Source organism: Ceratotherium simum, chromosome 34, assembly GCF_057802395.1.
Source record: "Ceratotherium simum simum isolate JZ-2026a chromosome 34, ASM5780239v1, whole genome shotgun sequence".
NCBI lineage: Eukaryota > Metazoa > Chordata > Mammalia > Perissodactyla > Rhinocerotidae > Ceratotherium > Ceratotherium simum.
The window spans coordinates 7,580,531-7,592,876 of NC_141933.1; the positions used below are offsets into that span (position 1 = coordinate 7,580,531).

The window sequence follows — 12,346 nt, forward strand, 5'->3', positions numbered from 1 at the left end:
AAGCTGCCCCTCTGGAATTGGGCCTTCAAGATCTGGCCAGGTGGCCAAAGTGCCAGGCTTGGGGGCTCAGTGACTAAAGAGAGGTGGGGCCCACGCTGGGGGGCGGGGCCTTGCAGGGTGAGATGGCCTTTATAAGGGGGTATGGTCAGGCTCTCCTTGACCCCTGGGCTCTCCCTCCCCTGTCCTGCAGGTCTGCCTTCTGCCCCTGATCTCAGCCCCTCAGTTTGGTTCCAGGGCAGGGGCCTGGCTGGGCCTGGCTCAGACGACAAAGCAGAGTAGGTGTGGGGTGTGGCCACCTGCTTCCCAACAGACCAAATAGTTTGTGGGAGAGAAGCCAAGGGGTGGCCGAGCCTCAGAGAACCCTTCAGTGAGTGCCAGCCCAACCCTGGGCCAGTGTTGCCAGGGCCTGCCCTTCTAACTGGTCCCAGGAGCTTGGCTGGGGCCTCTGGGGGAAAACCCCTTCCCCTGTAATGTCATGAACATGCGTACAGACACAAATAGCAGTGGTTTCTTTACTCCTTGAAGTCCTATTTTCTCCACAGAATATTTACAAACAGGGACGTGGCAAGGGCAACTTCGCCACCAAATAATGGGCCGGGCAGTGGGGGCAGTGCTAAGATGCGCCTATGCGCAGGGGCAGTTCCTGAGGAAGGCCAGGGCCCGGTGTGCCCCGGGGCCCTGAAGGTCCTGGGCAGTTCGGAGCAGGTCCACGGGCAGGCTGAGGCTGGACCAGGCGGCTCAGGCCAGGTCAGCGGTGGGCGGGCCTAGCTGCTTGGAGGCCAGGAGCAGGCGGGTGGCCGCGCTCTCCGACTCAGCCTGCAGCCGCCGGTTGTTGTGCCGCAGGCTCCGCACTTCCTCCTCCAGGGCTGCCTTGTCTGCCTTCTCCTGGGGTAGGGGGAGCAGGAGTCAGTGGCCTGCCCCTGTCCTGGGGCAGCCCTGTGATTCCCAGCTGACCCCAGGCCCACCCAGTCACCTTCTGCAGGTCATCCTGCAGCTTCCTGAGCATGGACTCCAGGTGACAGACCTTCTCCGACAGGTTCCCGGGTTCTGGCCTGAGGACACGGGGGTCAAGACTCAGCAGGATCAGGGCAGGGGGCAGCAGCACAGGCTGGCTCCCAGACCCACCTGAATGAGAGGGGCCTAACCCCAATCGTCTCAAACTTAGTGTCTGTGAAAGCAGAGCTCGGGACAATGCTTAACTCCAATGGATGTGCACAGACAGTGGTCACCGAGGCACAGTGAAGGGGCTAGGTGGGGGCAGGGAGCCTTACTCAGCATCAGAGTTTGGAGTTCCCTTAGCATCTCCGCTCTCTGGGATGGGCTGTCCTGTGGGGACAGAGGGACCGTTTGGACAGGTAAGTAAAGGGAACAAGAGCCCATCCTGGCTCCTACCCCCAGCACCCTGGTAGCCGTAGCCTCACCCTCCCGGGACAGCGACTCCAAGATGGTGTTGCAAGTGGAGGCGATCTCCGAGATGGACTGCCACTCATCTTCCAGGGTCTCGCTGCCCGCCTCTGACATGACTGTGGGCACGAGGAGGTGGGCTCAGCCAGGGAAGCTGAGGCCAACCCCCCCCCCCCCCCCCCCCGCCGCCCCATACCCCACCTTGCTCCAGACTTACTTTTGCTGATGGAGTTGCGCAGAGACAGGGTTCGTGGCAGGAAGGAGGCCCTCAGCTCCGGGGCCGGGTTGTCCCTGTCCTCACAACCATTGGGGCTGCCTGGCCCGTCCTGGGAAGCAGAAGTGGGTATGGATGCAGTGACACCCACCATCACCACTGTGCACCCCCCATTTGCTGGGCTCCAGAGCCTCGTTTCTGCCCACCTGGGTCGGGGGAGTCTCCCTGCCAGTGCTAGGTGTGGCCGGCTTGGCGGTGGTAGCTAGGAGGAGGTCCGGGGTGGTGTTGGGCAGGACTGGGGCCTCATCTGACAGGGAGCTGGGGAGAACAGGGACAGCTCAGCACTCGACACTGTACCGCGTGGCCCCTGCTTTCAGAGGCCTGCCTGTCCAGCCTCAGGGGGCTGGAGAAGAGGGAAGGCCAAGAGGGTGCACCTGTGGGGTGATGGTGAGTTCTGGCTGTGCAGGAACTCAGTTCTCTCCTCCGCCAGGTCCCTGGGCCCTGGAGGACCACCGCCATCGTTCAGGCACAGATGTAGCAGCTGCTTTGTGGCAGGCAGCAGGACCAGCCTCGGGGCCTCATCCTGCACAGGCTCTGGGGCACCCCGCCGGCTGGGCTCCTGCAGAGACAGTGTGTACAGCTCCGAAAAGCTCCTGGGGGGAGGAAGGGGCAGTGTCAGGGACGCCCTGCCCCCAGCATCCTGCATTGCCAGCCCCCTCCCAGCTGTGCCTGAGGCTCACTTCCAGGAGAAGGAGGAGAGCTCTCCAACTCCCTAACAACAACGAAAACTGTTTGCCTGGCTACTGGCCATTTTCCCAGATCTAGGTTCAATCACAGTGCTACCCCTATGTATCCTGGGCAAATCACTCTGAATATTCACTTCTCCATCTGTGAGATGAGGATGACAGTACGGAACTCATAGCTTACGGTGAGGATTTAAATAATAACCCAGACTAATCACTTAGCATAGAAATCCAAAAACTACTGCCTGAGGAGCGAGTCCAGCCCCAGCCTTTTTCTTTTCTGTTTTAGATGTGCCTGTTTTTGTACTCCTGCAAGCTAAGAATGGTCTTTACCTTTTTAAATAGTTGAAAGAAACCAAAATATTTTATGACACGAGAAAATCATATAAAATTCAAATGTCAGTGTCCATAAATAAAGTTTTAGTGGAACAAAGCCACACTCATTCATTTGCATTCTCTATGGATGCTTTTGTGCTACACCGACAGTCCAGTTGCCGCAGAGACCAGATGGCCCAGAAAACCTAAAATATTTACTATCTGGCCTTTTACAGAAAAAGTTTGCATATCTCTGACTTAATGCAGTAAGTAGTCAATAGTGTGTATGTGTGTGTCTGTGTGTAATACTTGTAAAAAGAAGTGAGGGCTGCTATTTGATCTTTTGAGCAGTGAAGACGGCGGGCTTAATTGGCTTCGTTCTACCTATAAGGAAAGTGCGGTGGTTCAGAGAGACGCGGGATTCCGGAGAGAATACTGATGCCGACACGGAGGCACTACGCGGTGGTCGGCCGCCCGGTCCTCCCACCTCCCCGCCCCCGGGCGTCCTGACCTGCGCGGCCGGCCGGTCTCGTCAGGGAGCAGGACGGTGACGCAGACCTTGGGCGCCGAGCGCAGCAGCTGGCCGGTGGCCTCGGGGCCGAGGCTGGGCAGCGTCTGGCCGCAAACGCGCAGTAGCCGCGCCCCGGGCCGCAGCCCCGCCGTCTCGGCAAAAGTGAAGCGCTCCACGTGCGTGACGAAGCCCTCGGCGTCCACCTCGAAGCCCAGGCGGCCTTGGCCGTCGCGGGGCAGCGCCAGCTCCCGGGTCTCGCAGCCGCGGCTCACCAGCTGGGGAGGGCGGGGCGTGAGCGGGCTGCCAGGGGCGGGGGGCCGCCCCAGCGCCAGCCCCGGGGACCCCGTCCCAGGCCACCCAGACCTTTGCACAGCCCCCGAGAAGAGCATTAGCAAGCACCCGGCCGATGAGGGCCTGGGGCTCAGAGACCAGGGACCCCCCGTTCCAGCGCTGCCAAGCTCCCGGGCTGGGGCTGCACCCTTGACTTTCCCCTTCGCAGGAGGCGGCGGGAGCGAGGGCTTCCAAATCCGGCTCCGCCCCCGAGCCCCCGAGGAGCCGAGGGCCCCGGGCAGCCAGTGCCCCTGCGCCCCGCCCTTACTGGGGGCCTCACCTGCAGCCGCGCCACCACCTCGCCCACGGCTTGGCCGGGGGGCCCGTCGAGCCGCAGCGTGACAGCCTCCCCGCGGCCGTGGTACAGGTCGAGCTGCTGCTCGGAGAATGTCCAGGCCAGCACGTCGCGACAGGCACAGTTGAAGACGACGCGGCCGTCGCGCGGCGCTACCAGCACCAGCGCCTCGGCCGAGATGCCCAGCAGGCAGGGCACCTCGCCACCGTCGGGACCGCTCGCCTGGGCCCCGGCCGCGCCCCGCGCCCAGGCGCCAAGCGCGCCGCCCACACCAGCGCGCCCGCCGCCTGCAGCTCGGCGCCCGGGCCCCGAGGGGGCGCTCGCCGCCTCCCACCCAGGGAGGGCAGACCGAAGCGCGAAGCCGAGTCCAGCGACGTGGTGGTGACCTCATTGGTGGCCAGTTCCTGCAGGTACTGCTGGCGCGTGCGCGTGGCCATGGCGTGGAACTGGCCTGCGTGGCCCGCTGCCTGCTCGCCATTGAGCGCCTTGGCCAGCAGGAAGGCCCGGAAGTCGGCGTTGGCTGCGAAGGGGCCCCCGCCAGGGGGCAGAGCTGGCCCAAAGGCCGGGGTGTCCTGGGTGCGGCTCACGGCCACCCTGCGGGGAGGGAGGCGGTCATCAGGGGCAACAGGGAGGGTCCAGGAAGCCAGGCCAGTGGCAGAACGGGGAGCACCAGCGCGCCCACCTGTAGGAGGTGTGCGGGGTGCAGGGCGCATGCGCCCGCACCACTAAGAACACGTGCTGGAAGTGCGAGCGGATGGTGGCGGGGCAGAAGGGCTTGCTGCCGGGTTCCTGGAACACGATGGTCACAATGTCGTTGCCGATGTGGCGCTTCCGCAGGAGCTGGGGGTTAACGGTAAGGGATGTGAGCGGGACCCGTCTGCCCCCCAAATCCCTCCTTATTCAGGCAGGGCAGAGCTCGGGCACCAGTGGCTCCCCCACCCGCCCCTGGAGAAGGCCTGGGTGGTCGTTTTTGGGGAGCGACACCAGCAGGGAGGGTTGTTGGGGGTTAGCAGAGCTCAGGCCAAGGCTCAAATATTGCCACCCACACAGCACCCCTCCGTGGTTCCCCAGAAGCCCCCAATCATCCCCCACCCTATCCTAGCCACCTCACACCTGCTGCTGGTTATTGGGGGTGTAAGGCAGCATTGTGGACACGTGGAACATGACCTCGTAGTCCTGGTACGTCGTGTAGAGGGAGTGCGTGCCCGTGGAATCCGCTGCGGCCAGGGAGTTGGGGACACAGAGGGAGACCAAGGGGAATCGGGGTGGCTTGAACCTGCCATCCCTGCCTGCAGTCTGGAGCCTTTGTGCCCCCAACCAGCAAGCAGACAACTCCTTTCTGCCATGAGGTCCAGGGGCCTCAGCCTTGGCTGCTCCCCTCCCCCTCCCAGGCAGGCTCCAGCCTCCAGCCTGGGGTGGGGCTGGGGGCTGTTGAGATAGAATGAAGACAGAAATGAGAAATGGCCTGCTAAGAGGGAGGCAAGGGCAATGTCCTAGGAGAGGACAGATGTTGGCCCCGGCACCAGCATGTGTGGAGCAGCTGCAGGAGTGGAAGGCAGGCAGGAGATGCTCAATAAAAACACTTCCCGGGGGCCCTTCCAACCAGCGAGGCAGGGGTGCTCCCCAGGAGGCTGGGCTGGTGGAATATGTGTGTTTCATGGAGGGGGTGGTGCCCCATAACCCTCTTGGCCCCAGCTCAGGCAGTAGGGCACAGGGGCCTTGGGGGACAGTCCCAGCCCCTCCTCCCAGCCCATGGCTTGGCCTCTGCAGCCCCTGACCCACATCCTCAGCCTCCCCAAAGAACTCTCCACCCTCTCCACCCATGGCCCCAGCCCCAGGACAATATGGAACAGAGAACTGACTAGGCAGTTGGTTCTCACAAGGCAGGCTGCCCCCGCCCCCCAGTCCCCTGGGCCTCACTTTTGGTGTCCAGCTGGGCCCGGTAGCTCTCGAAGCCTTTGAGCCGCACCACGTCGCCCAGCAGCGTGAGGAACTGCGTGAAGGCCGGTCCTGCCTCCTGGTTGTTGTACATCTCCTCCTCAGAGCCCTGGCCCTCCCGGCAGTACAGGATGCCCACCTTGCGCTGGAAGCTCAGCTAGGGGGGAGGGCACAGGCACAGGCCTCAGTTCCCCCCAGCCCCACCCCCACCGGGCCTTGGGGAACGGATGGGGCACTGGCCTGGCGGCTGGACTGCCTTGATGTGTAGCCCCGAGCACCGCCCTTTCTAAGCTGCCTCTGTCCTCACCCATCAGGTGGGTTCAGTCTGTCCTGTTCCCTCCCAGTGCTCAGGAGGGGAGAGGGGGTCACAGGTGGGACGGGACCAGGAGAGGGTTGGTTCTCATGTGACCACAGAGGAGGTGATTCACAGAAAGGACCCTGCACGTGGTGTGCTCCATCCCAATAAATGTCCCCATTGTCATCCTTCTTATCTCAAGGTTGGCCTGTCCTACCCTCCCTCGAATCCCAGGCATCCCCCTGCCCTCACGCTCTGCTCCCGGCTCCTTTGGCTCCTTTCCATCGAGGGTTAACCCTGCACAGCTCAAGGTGCTCTGACCCCATTCAGACAAGCAGGGTGCCCTCCAGCTCTGGCCTCCCTTCTGCAGACTAAGCTTGTCTCCACCCACAGTCCCCGCGTTCACGTCGTCCCTTCTAACCCCTGCAGCCCTGCTTCCACCCCAGCTCCTAGGGCCCAGCTCGCTCTTGAGGAGGGCATGGCCTCGGGCCGGCACCCTCTCACCATAGTTGGCTCTTGGGACAACGGGAACTTCACTCTGCCTGAGACCCCAGGGACCCCACCCTCTCGTGCCTGGGACTCTTCCCCACCCGTGCTCTTCGCCCTCAGGGGCTGCAGTAGCCATCTCCATGGGATGACACCCCCGTCTCTGCCTCCAGCCGAGGCCCTTCTCCCAAGCTCCAAACCCATTTCTCCAGCAGCTCGGATGTCCTTCCAGCACCTCGGCACCTCACCTCCTCCCTGTGACTGCCCATCCTGTCCATCCTCCAGGTTCCCTGACTCTCCAGTCTAGCCCCTACACTGCAGCCAGAGCGCTGCTCTACCTCTCAGATCTTCCATAGCTTCCTAGTGCCCTCAGAACCAAATGCAAGCCTTTCCCACCCATTCCCCCCAAGCCCTACTCCAGCCACACTGAACTGCCTGCAGGACCCCAGTGTGACCTGCTTTCAGTCTCTAAGGCTTCACACAAGTTGTTCCTTCTAGCCAGAACATGCCTGCTCTTCCTGGCTCAAGCTCTTGCATTTCCTCCATGATGCTAAACCCCTGACCGAGGAAGAGCTGTCAGCACTACCTTGGTGCCCCAGGGAGCCCTCAGTATTACCCTTTCACTGTTATCCTGCTCCACGATTCTCCATGATTCTCTGTGGTTCTCTCTCCCCCACCTGGCTATGAGCTACTCAATGACAGCATCTGGTCTGGACATGTCCCCAGCATCCAGTCTGGGGCCTGGCACCAAGATGGTGTCAGGAATGTTTGTTGAATGACTGACAGATTGAATGACACAGGAGAATCAGGGCCAGTGGGCAGCTTTCAGCACAGAGTAGGGAAGGACTTCCACTGGCTTGAGCTGTGCCACAGTGGAATGGGCAACCCCAGGAAGAAGTGAGCATCCCATAGTGGGAGGAAACCAAGCAGGGCCTTGCAGGGCAAATTGACAGGGAATGAGAGGGACTTGCAGAAAGAGGGGGTCAGACCAGTGCTTCTCGGCTGAAATGTACAGAAGAATGACCTCGGGATCTTCTTAAGTGCAGGTCTGGGGTGGGGCCCAAGAATCTGCAATTCTAACAAGCTCCCAGAAGATGCTGATGCTGCTGGTCTACAGACCTTACTTTGAGAGGCAAGGCTCCAGATGACCTCTGATGCCCTCTCTGAAAAGCCACGGCTCCTGGGGTCACCATCCAGCCCAGGATCAGGGTCAGGGCTAGTCAGCAGAGAGCTGGGCACGCTGGGTTCAGACCAGATCTAACTCAAGGGCTGGGGGCGCCCCAGCCACTCACCACTTGCTCGTCCAGTGTGAGCAGCGTGCGTGGCACCTTTGGTGAAGCGGAGCCCAGGCGCAGGCAGTTCGGGCTCAGCCGCGGCGCCACGTGCTCCAGAAGCTTCCTTGGGGACAGGCCCCGCGGGGGCCCCGGCGGCAGCGCATCCTCGGAGATGGTGCCTCGGAGGGTCCGGAGCTGAGGAGGGATGTAAAGGCGCTCAGGATCCGTACAGGTTGTCTGTCGAGGAGGCAGTCCGCATTCTGATCCCACGATCCCGGCTCACCTGCGTGGTCCGCACGATGATGCGGTAGCTGTGCAGAGTGCCGCCTCCGCTGCTCTCCTTTTCCTCCCGCCGCAGGCTCACTGCCACCGGGCCCAGCGCCTCGTCCAGTCCGAAGAAGTTCTGGTGTTCTGTGGGGCCGGGTGGTGGATGACCAGCCCTGTGCCCCACGCCGACCCACCCTCGCTCGACCACGCCCACCACTAAGTCCCGCCCCGGGCCCTGTCTCCTCACCTGGCACAGACCTTAGACTAAGTCCCGCCCCCTCCGCAAGCCCGCCCACATCCCACCAAGCCGAATCCGGACTCGTGCTTGCTTCCATCCACTTGGCCCTATGCCCCGCCCCCTCTGCGGCCCCGCCCCTATCACACCTTGCCCCGTGCCTGCTCCCATCCCTAGATGCTGTCATGCCCGCCCACCATGCCTTCATTCTTCTCCAGGATGTCATCCTGGAGATGTCCCCTCTTCTCCAGGGGCCCTCCCTCTGGGCACCGACGAGAACAAGGTTCCCGGATGCAGAATTTTTCAGGCCTCAGTTTCACCTCACGGAAATGTAGATGGGAAATCTGTCCCCAGCTGGGAGGGGGATGAGGATGGACCAGATGGAGGCAGAGGAATGTGCCTGGCTGTGGATGGGGCTGGGGTTGGCCTTAGGGGGGTGGTTAAAGCCGAGCCCAGCAAGGCAGCCTTGGCCTGGAGACAGAGCCCGAGCCTTCGTATGGCCCGGGACTTGATGGGGACAGGACAGCTCATGAGCCCTACTGTGTGCACTGCGGGTGACAGGGCCCTCCGCCCCTCCCCTCACCTTTGCCATAGAAGTACTTGCGGTAGTAGCCAGCACCCAGGTCTGCGTGCTCCAGGCTGTAGGCCGAGGTTCGGTTCTGTGGCTCCTCCAGGACAGACACGGCCGCGTTGGGCAGCGCAGGGGGCACAGGTGGGGACACAGGGCCACCCAGGCCCAGCTCGCCCTCGCCCCCGAGCTCACTCACGAAGCCAGGCGCGTCAAGCAGCAGGTCCGAGCTAGCAGTCTGGTCCTCAGCGGAGGCGGGGGTCCCAGAGCGGGACTCTGTGCGGCCCCCCGGCCCCCGCGGCCTTGGGGCCCAGTCGAAGAGCAGGCTCTGCACGTCGTAGTGAGCGAACCAGCGGGGCTCGGGCACCGGCGGGAAGGCGGGCTCCGGCTCCTCGGCCGGCAGCCCCAGCAGGGCCAGCGGGTCGGTGAAGAGCCGGGTGACGGCGGCGGCGGGGCGGCTGGCCTCCTCGTGGCTGTGGGCCCGGGCGCGAGGGCTGGCCGGCGTGGGGGGCCGGGCCTCGCCGGCATCGCTGCCGCTGCGCAGGAGCGGGCCCCGGGCCGGCCTCGGCTCGAAGGTGAGCGGCGTCAGCGGGGGCCGGGACGGCTGGCGCAGCTTTCGGGCGAACAGGTCATCGGTGGGCGCAGGGGCCACGCCCCGCCGAGGGCTCCCCACGCCGCCGGCCCACATGGGCGTGCCGCGGGCCTGGCGTGGGGGCCGGGCCGCATTGGCGGGCACGGGTGTTCGGTGCCCAGCCGGCAGGCCGGTTTCTGCCCTGGGGGAGGAGGGGGCTGCTCAGAGGGGCCTGGGGAGAAAACAGGAACCCGGCCCGGCCTGGTCCTCCACCTCGCCGGTTGGCTTCCGGCCCCCTCCGTGACCATCAAAGCCGCTTCCGCTTTCCTGGCCACTTCCTCGTCTGCCTGGGGCTTAGGTTTCCAGACCCCTTCTCCAGCTTAGCTCTGGGCAGGGCCCAGGGTGGGCTGTCGAGGCCTTGGCCCTGAGGCTCTTGAGCCTGGGCAGCCCTGGGGCTGCCAGGGTCCTCTAGTTCCCACTCCTACACCTTGGCTTTGGCCTGAGCCCAGAGTGAGGGTCCCCACCAAGGCCTGGCCCAACCGGACAGATGATTTGTCTCATCTGCAACGGGAAACCCGTGGGGCCACTGGTGTCTGGGTCCTGCCCACTTGACAAAGGGAGGACGTCCTGTCCCCAGAGACCTTCCTCCCTGCCCCTCCCACTTCCTCCAGGGTCCCTGAGGAGCTGAGCACCCAGAGGCTGGGTCTCAAGGCCCTGGCCCTCACGGCTTCAATACCTCAAGGCCACAGGGGTTCCCAGGGGGCACTGTCAGGACAGCAGGAATGGCAAAAGGACGTCCTTCAGCACAGGAAGTGGCCCCAACTCTGGGCCCAGCCCCCTGCCTGGCCCCACATCCTGAGGAAGGTGCTGGGGGTCATACCAGCTCAGTAATAGGACCCAAGTCACCCTGGGCTGAAGGACAGGCCCGGGTTCACCCTCTTGCAGGCTACTGTGGCCATACTGGGGGCATGGGAGAGAGTCATGCTGACTGGGCCCCTTTGCTGGAACTGAGACCCATGGGGACCTTTGCCTACCTGGCCTCACGAATGCTGACAGGGAGGTCTGAACCATGTGACAGATGGTCAAACTGAGGTCCAGATAAAGAGATGCTCTTGCCTGAAGCAATTCTATGTCACAGCAAGAATTTGAACTTGGGTTTGTCAATCTCCAGGGCCTAAGCAGTGCCGTACCTCCCCCCTCCTATCTAGCGTGTGTAGGTGTGGGGTGAGTGGGGGGTTGGGTTGAGCTGAAGGTCTCACAGGATGTAAGACCGAGACACCCAAGTCCCCAGGGACCTGTGAAGTGCGGAAATGTGTCTGAGGCCAGGGGCAGGTGCAAAAGGTGGTGTGAGAACGTGAGGGGGAGCCACCCCTGGGTGAACCCAGGATGGAGTGGGCAGCTGCAGGGGGGATGTGGGGACCCTCCACTAGGGGTGCAGGCACCTACCAGTGGGTCTGCATGCATCACCCAGTGACACTGTGTGCGGCTGGGCTAAGGGGAGGTGGGGGCGGGGGCTCCGTGCACCCCTCAACTGACGCTCCAGAACAAGCAAGGGTAGGCCTGCAAAGCTCAGAGTGCCTCCTCCCTAGGTCTCTCCTAGGACAAGCTCTGATGCTGAGCCTGAGCCTCTGCTCTCACATCTCTAAAATGGGGTTAACCATTCCTGTCCCCTCCCAACACTGCTGGGAAATTGAAAGGAGGTTGAAGCAAGCGAGGCTGGCTATGTGTTACGTGTGTGGTGGCGGATGCAGGCCTGGCCCCGTGTGCCAAGCTCTTGGGCCGGGGCTGTGGTGTGTGTGATGAGGGTGAGAGGGGACATGAAGGAGGGGTCTGTGCAGGCCCCTGCTCCGTGTGGGCTGAGCTCTGTGTGTGTGCGTGCACAGCCCACGGGCTGCCTCTTGCTCTGGCCCAGTGCCGGGCTCTGGCCCTGCCTTGGGGGTGTTCTTGGGCTCTGCCCCCCACCCGGCAGCTTCACACAGGGTCCATTGAGGCCAGGACATTCCTCGCGGCCTGTGTCACTGGGGGGGAGGGGGCGGGCCCCGCCCCCACAGATCCGGAAGGCCTGGCTGCCCCAGGAGGAGGCGCTGGACGCTTCCCAGCACATCTGGAGGTCATGACCCCATTTCTGCTGCCAGGGGGTGCGACAGATGTTTCCTCCCAGGCCAGGCCAGGGATGGGGGGCAGTGTGCAAAGGCTCCCCGCCCAGGGAGAAGGGGAGCCCCAGAACAGGGAGAGCCCCACAAACAGCCGGCAGCAGGGGCGGCCGCCAGTGCCGCCGAGGGGAGCCGGAGGCGCCGCATGCACTCTCCCGCACACCGGCCCGGCCGGGCCGTTACGCAGAGGAGACAGTGGGAGCCCGCCGGCCGGGGGCAGGGGACTGGACGTGCTGACTCTGGACGGGAGCTGGCGCCCAGAGGGAGGTTGGGAGGGTTTAAGCGACGGACGCGGCGAGGACCCCCCTCCCACACACACACCACCTGGGCCCACGCCAGGCCGCCACCTCCCCTGTCCGGCCCGACCGCGGTGCCTCCGCTCCCCAACTCCCGCCGGTACCTCTGGGGCTCCCGCCGGCGGCCGCCTCCCGCGCTGGGGTCCCGCTGCCTGCTCTCCCGCTACCGCTCCAGGCGCCGGCTCCGCCTGGGGGCGGGGCTATGGCGGGGGCGGGGCCGCAGCGGAGGGGGCGGGGCCGGCCGGGAGCCGACCTCGGCGGGAAGCGCAGACGCGGGGGTGGGACTCCAGGCCAGGCCGGCGCGCAGACCCGGCGCCCAACCCGAGCCAGGCCCAGCCCAGCCCTCGGCTGAGAACCGCGAACAAGTGTACCTGCCTTCCAGACCAACTGGGAGGGCCAGAGCAGGGCACCTAGTGTCCAGCTCTTACCTGGTGCACAGCAGGTGCTAGGA

General features: G+C 63.9%; 1 protein-coding gene across 1 annotated transcript; it reads right to left on the bottom strand.

Annotated features, from left to right (window-relative positions):
* Positions 1 to 486: 486 nt before the first annotated feature.
* SIPA1 (signal-induced proliferation-associated 1) lies at positions 487 to 10,129 on the bottom strand. The gene is given in 16 exon segments (XM_087422632.1): positions 487 to 885; positions 974 to 1,052; positions 1,272 to 1,326; positions 1,422 to 1,523; positions 1,622 to 1,730; positions 1,825 to 1,936; positions 2,053 to 2,271; positions 3,188 to 3,462; positions 3,798 to 4,057; positions 4,060 to 4,406; positions 4,495 to 4,652; positions 4,926 to 5,029; positions 5,733 to 5,907; positions 7,824 to 8,000; positions 8,089 to 8,216; positions 8,891 to 10,129. Coding segments are annotated over 16 exon segments (3,120 nt in total). The 5' UTR covers positions 9,564 to 10,129; the 3' UTR covers positions 487 to 738.
* Positions 10,130 to 12,346: the final 2,217 nt, after the last annotated feature.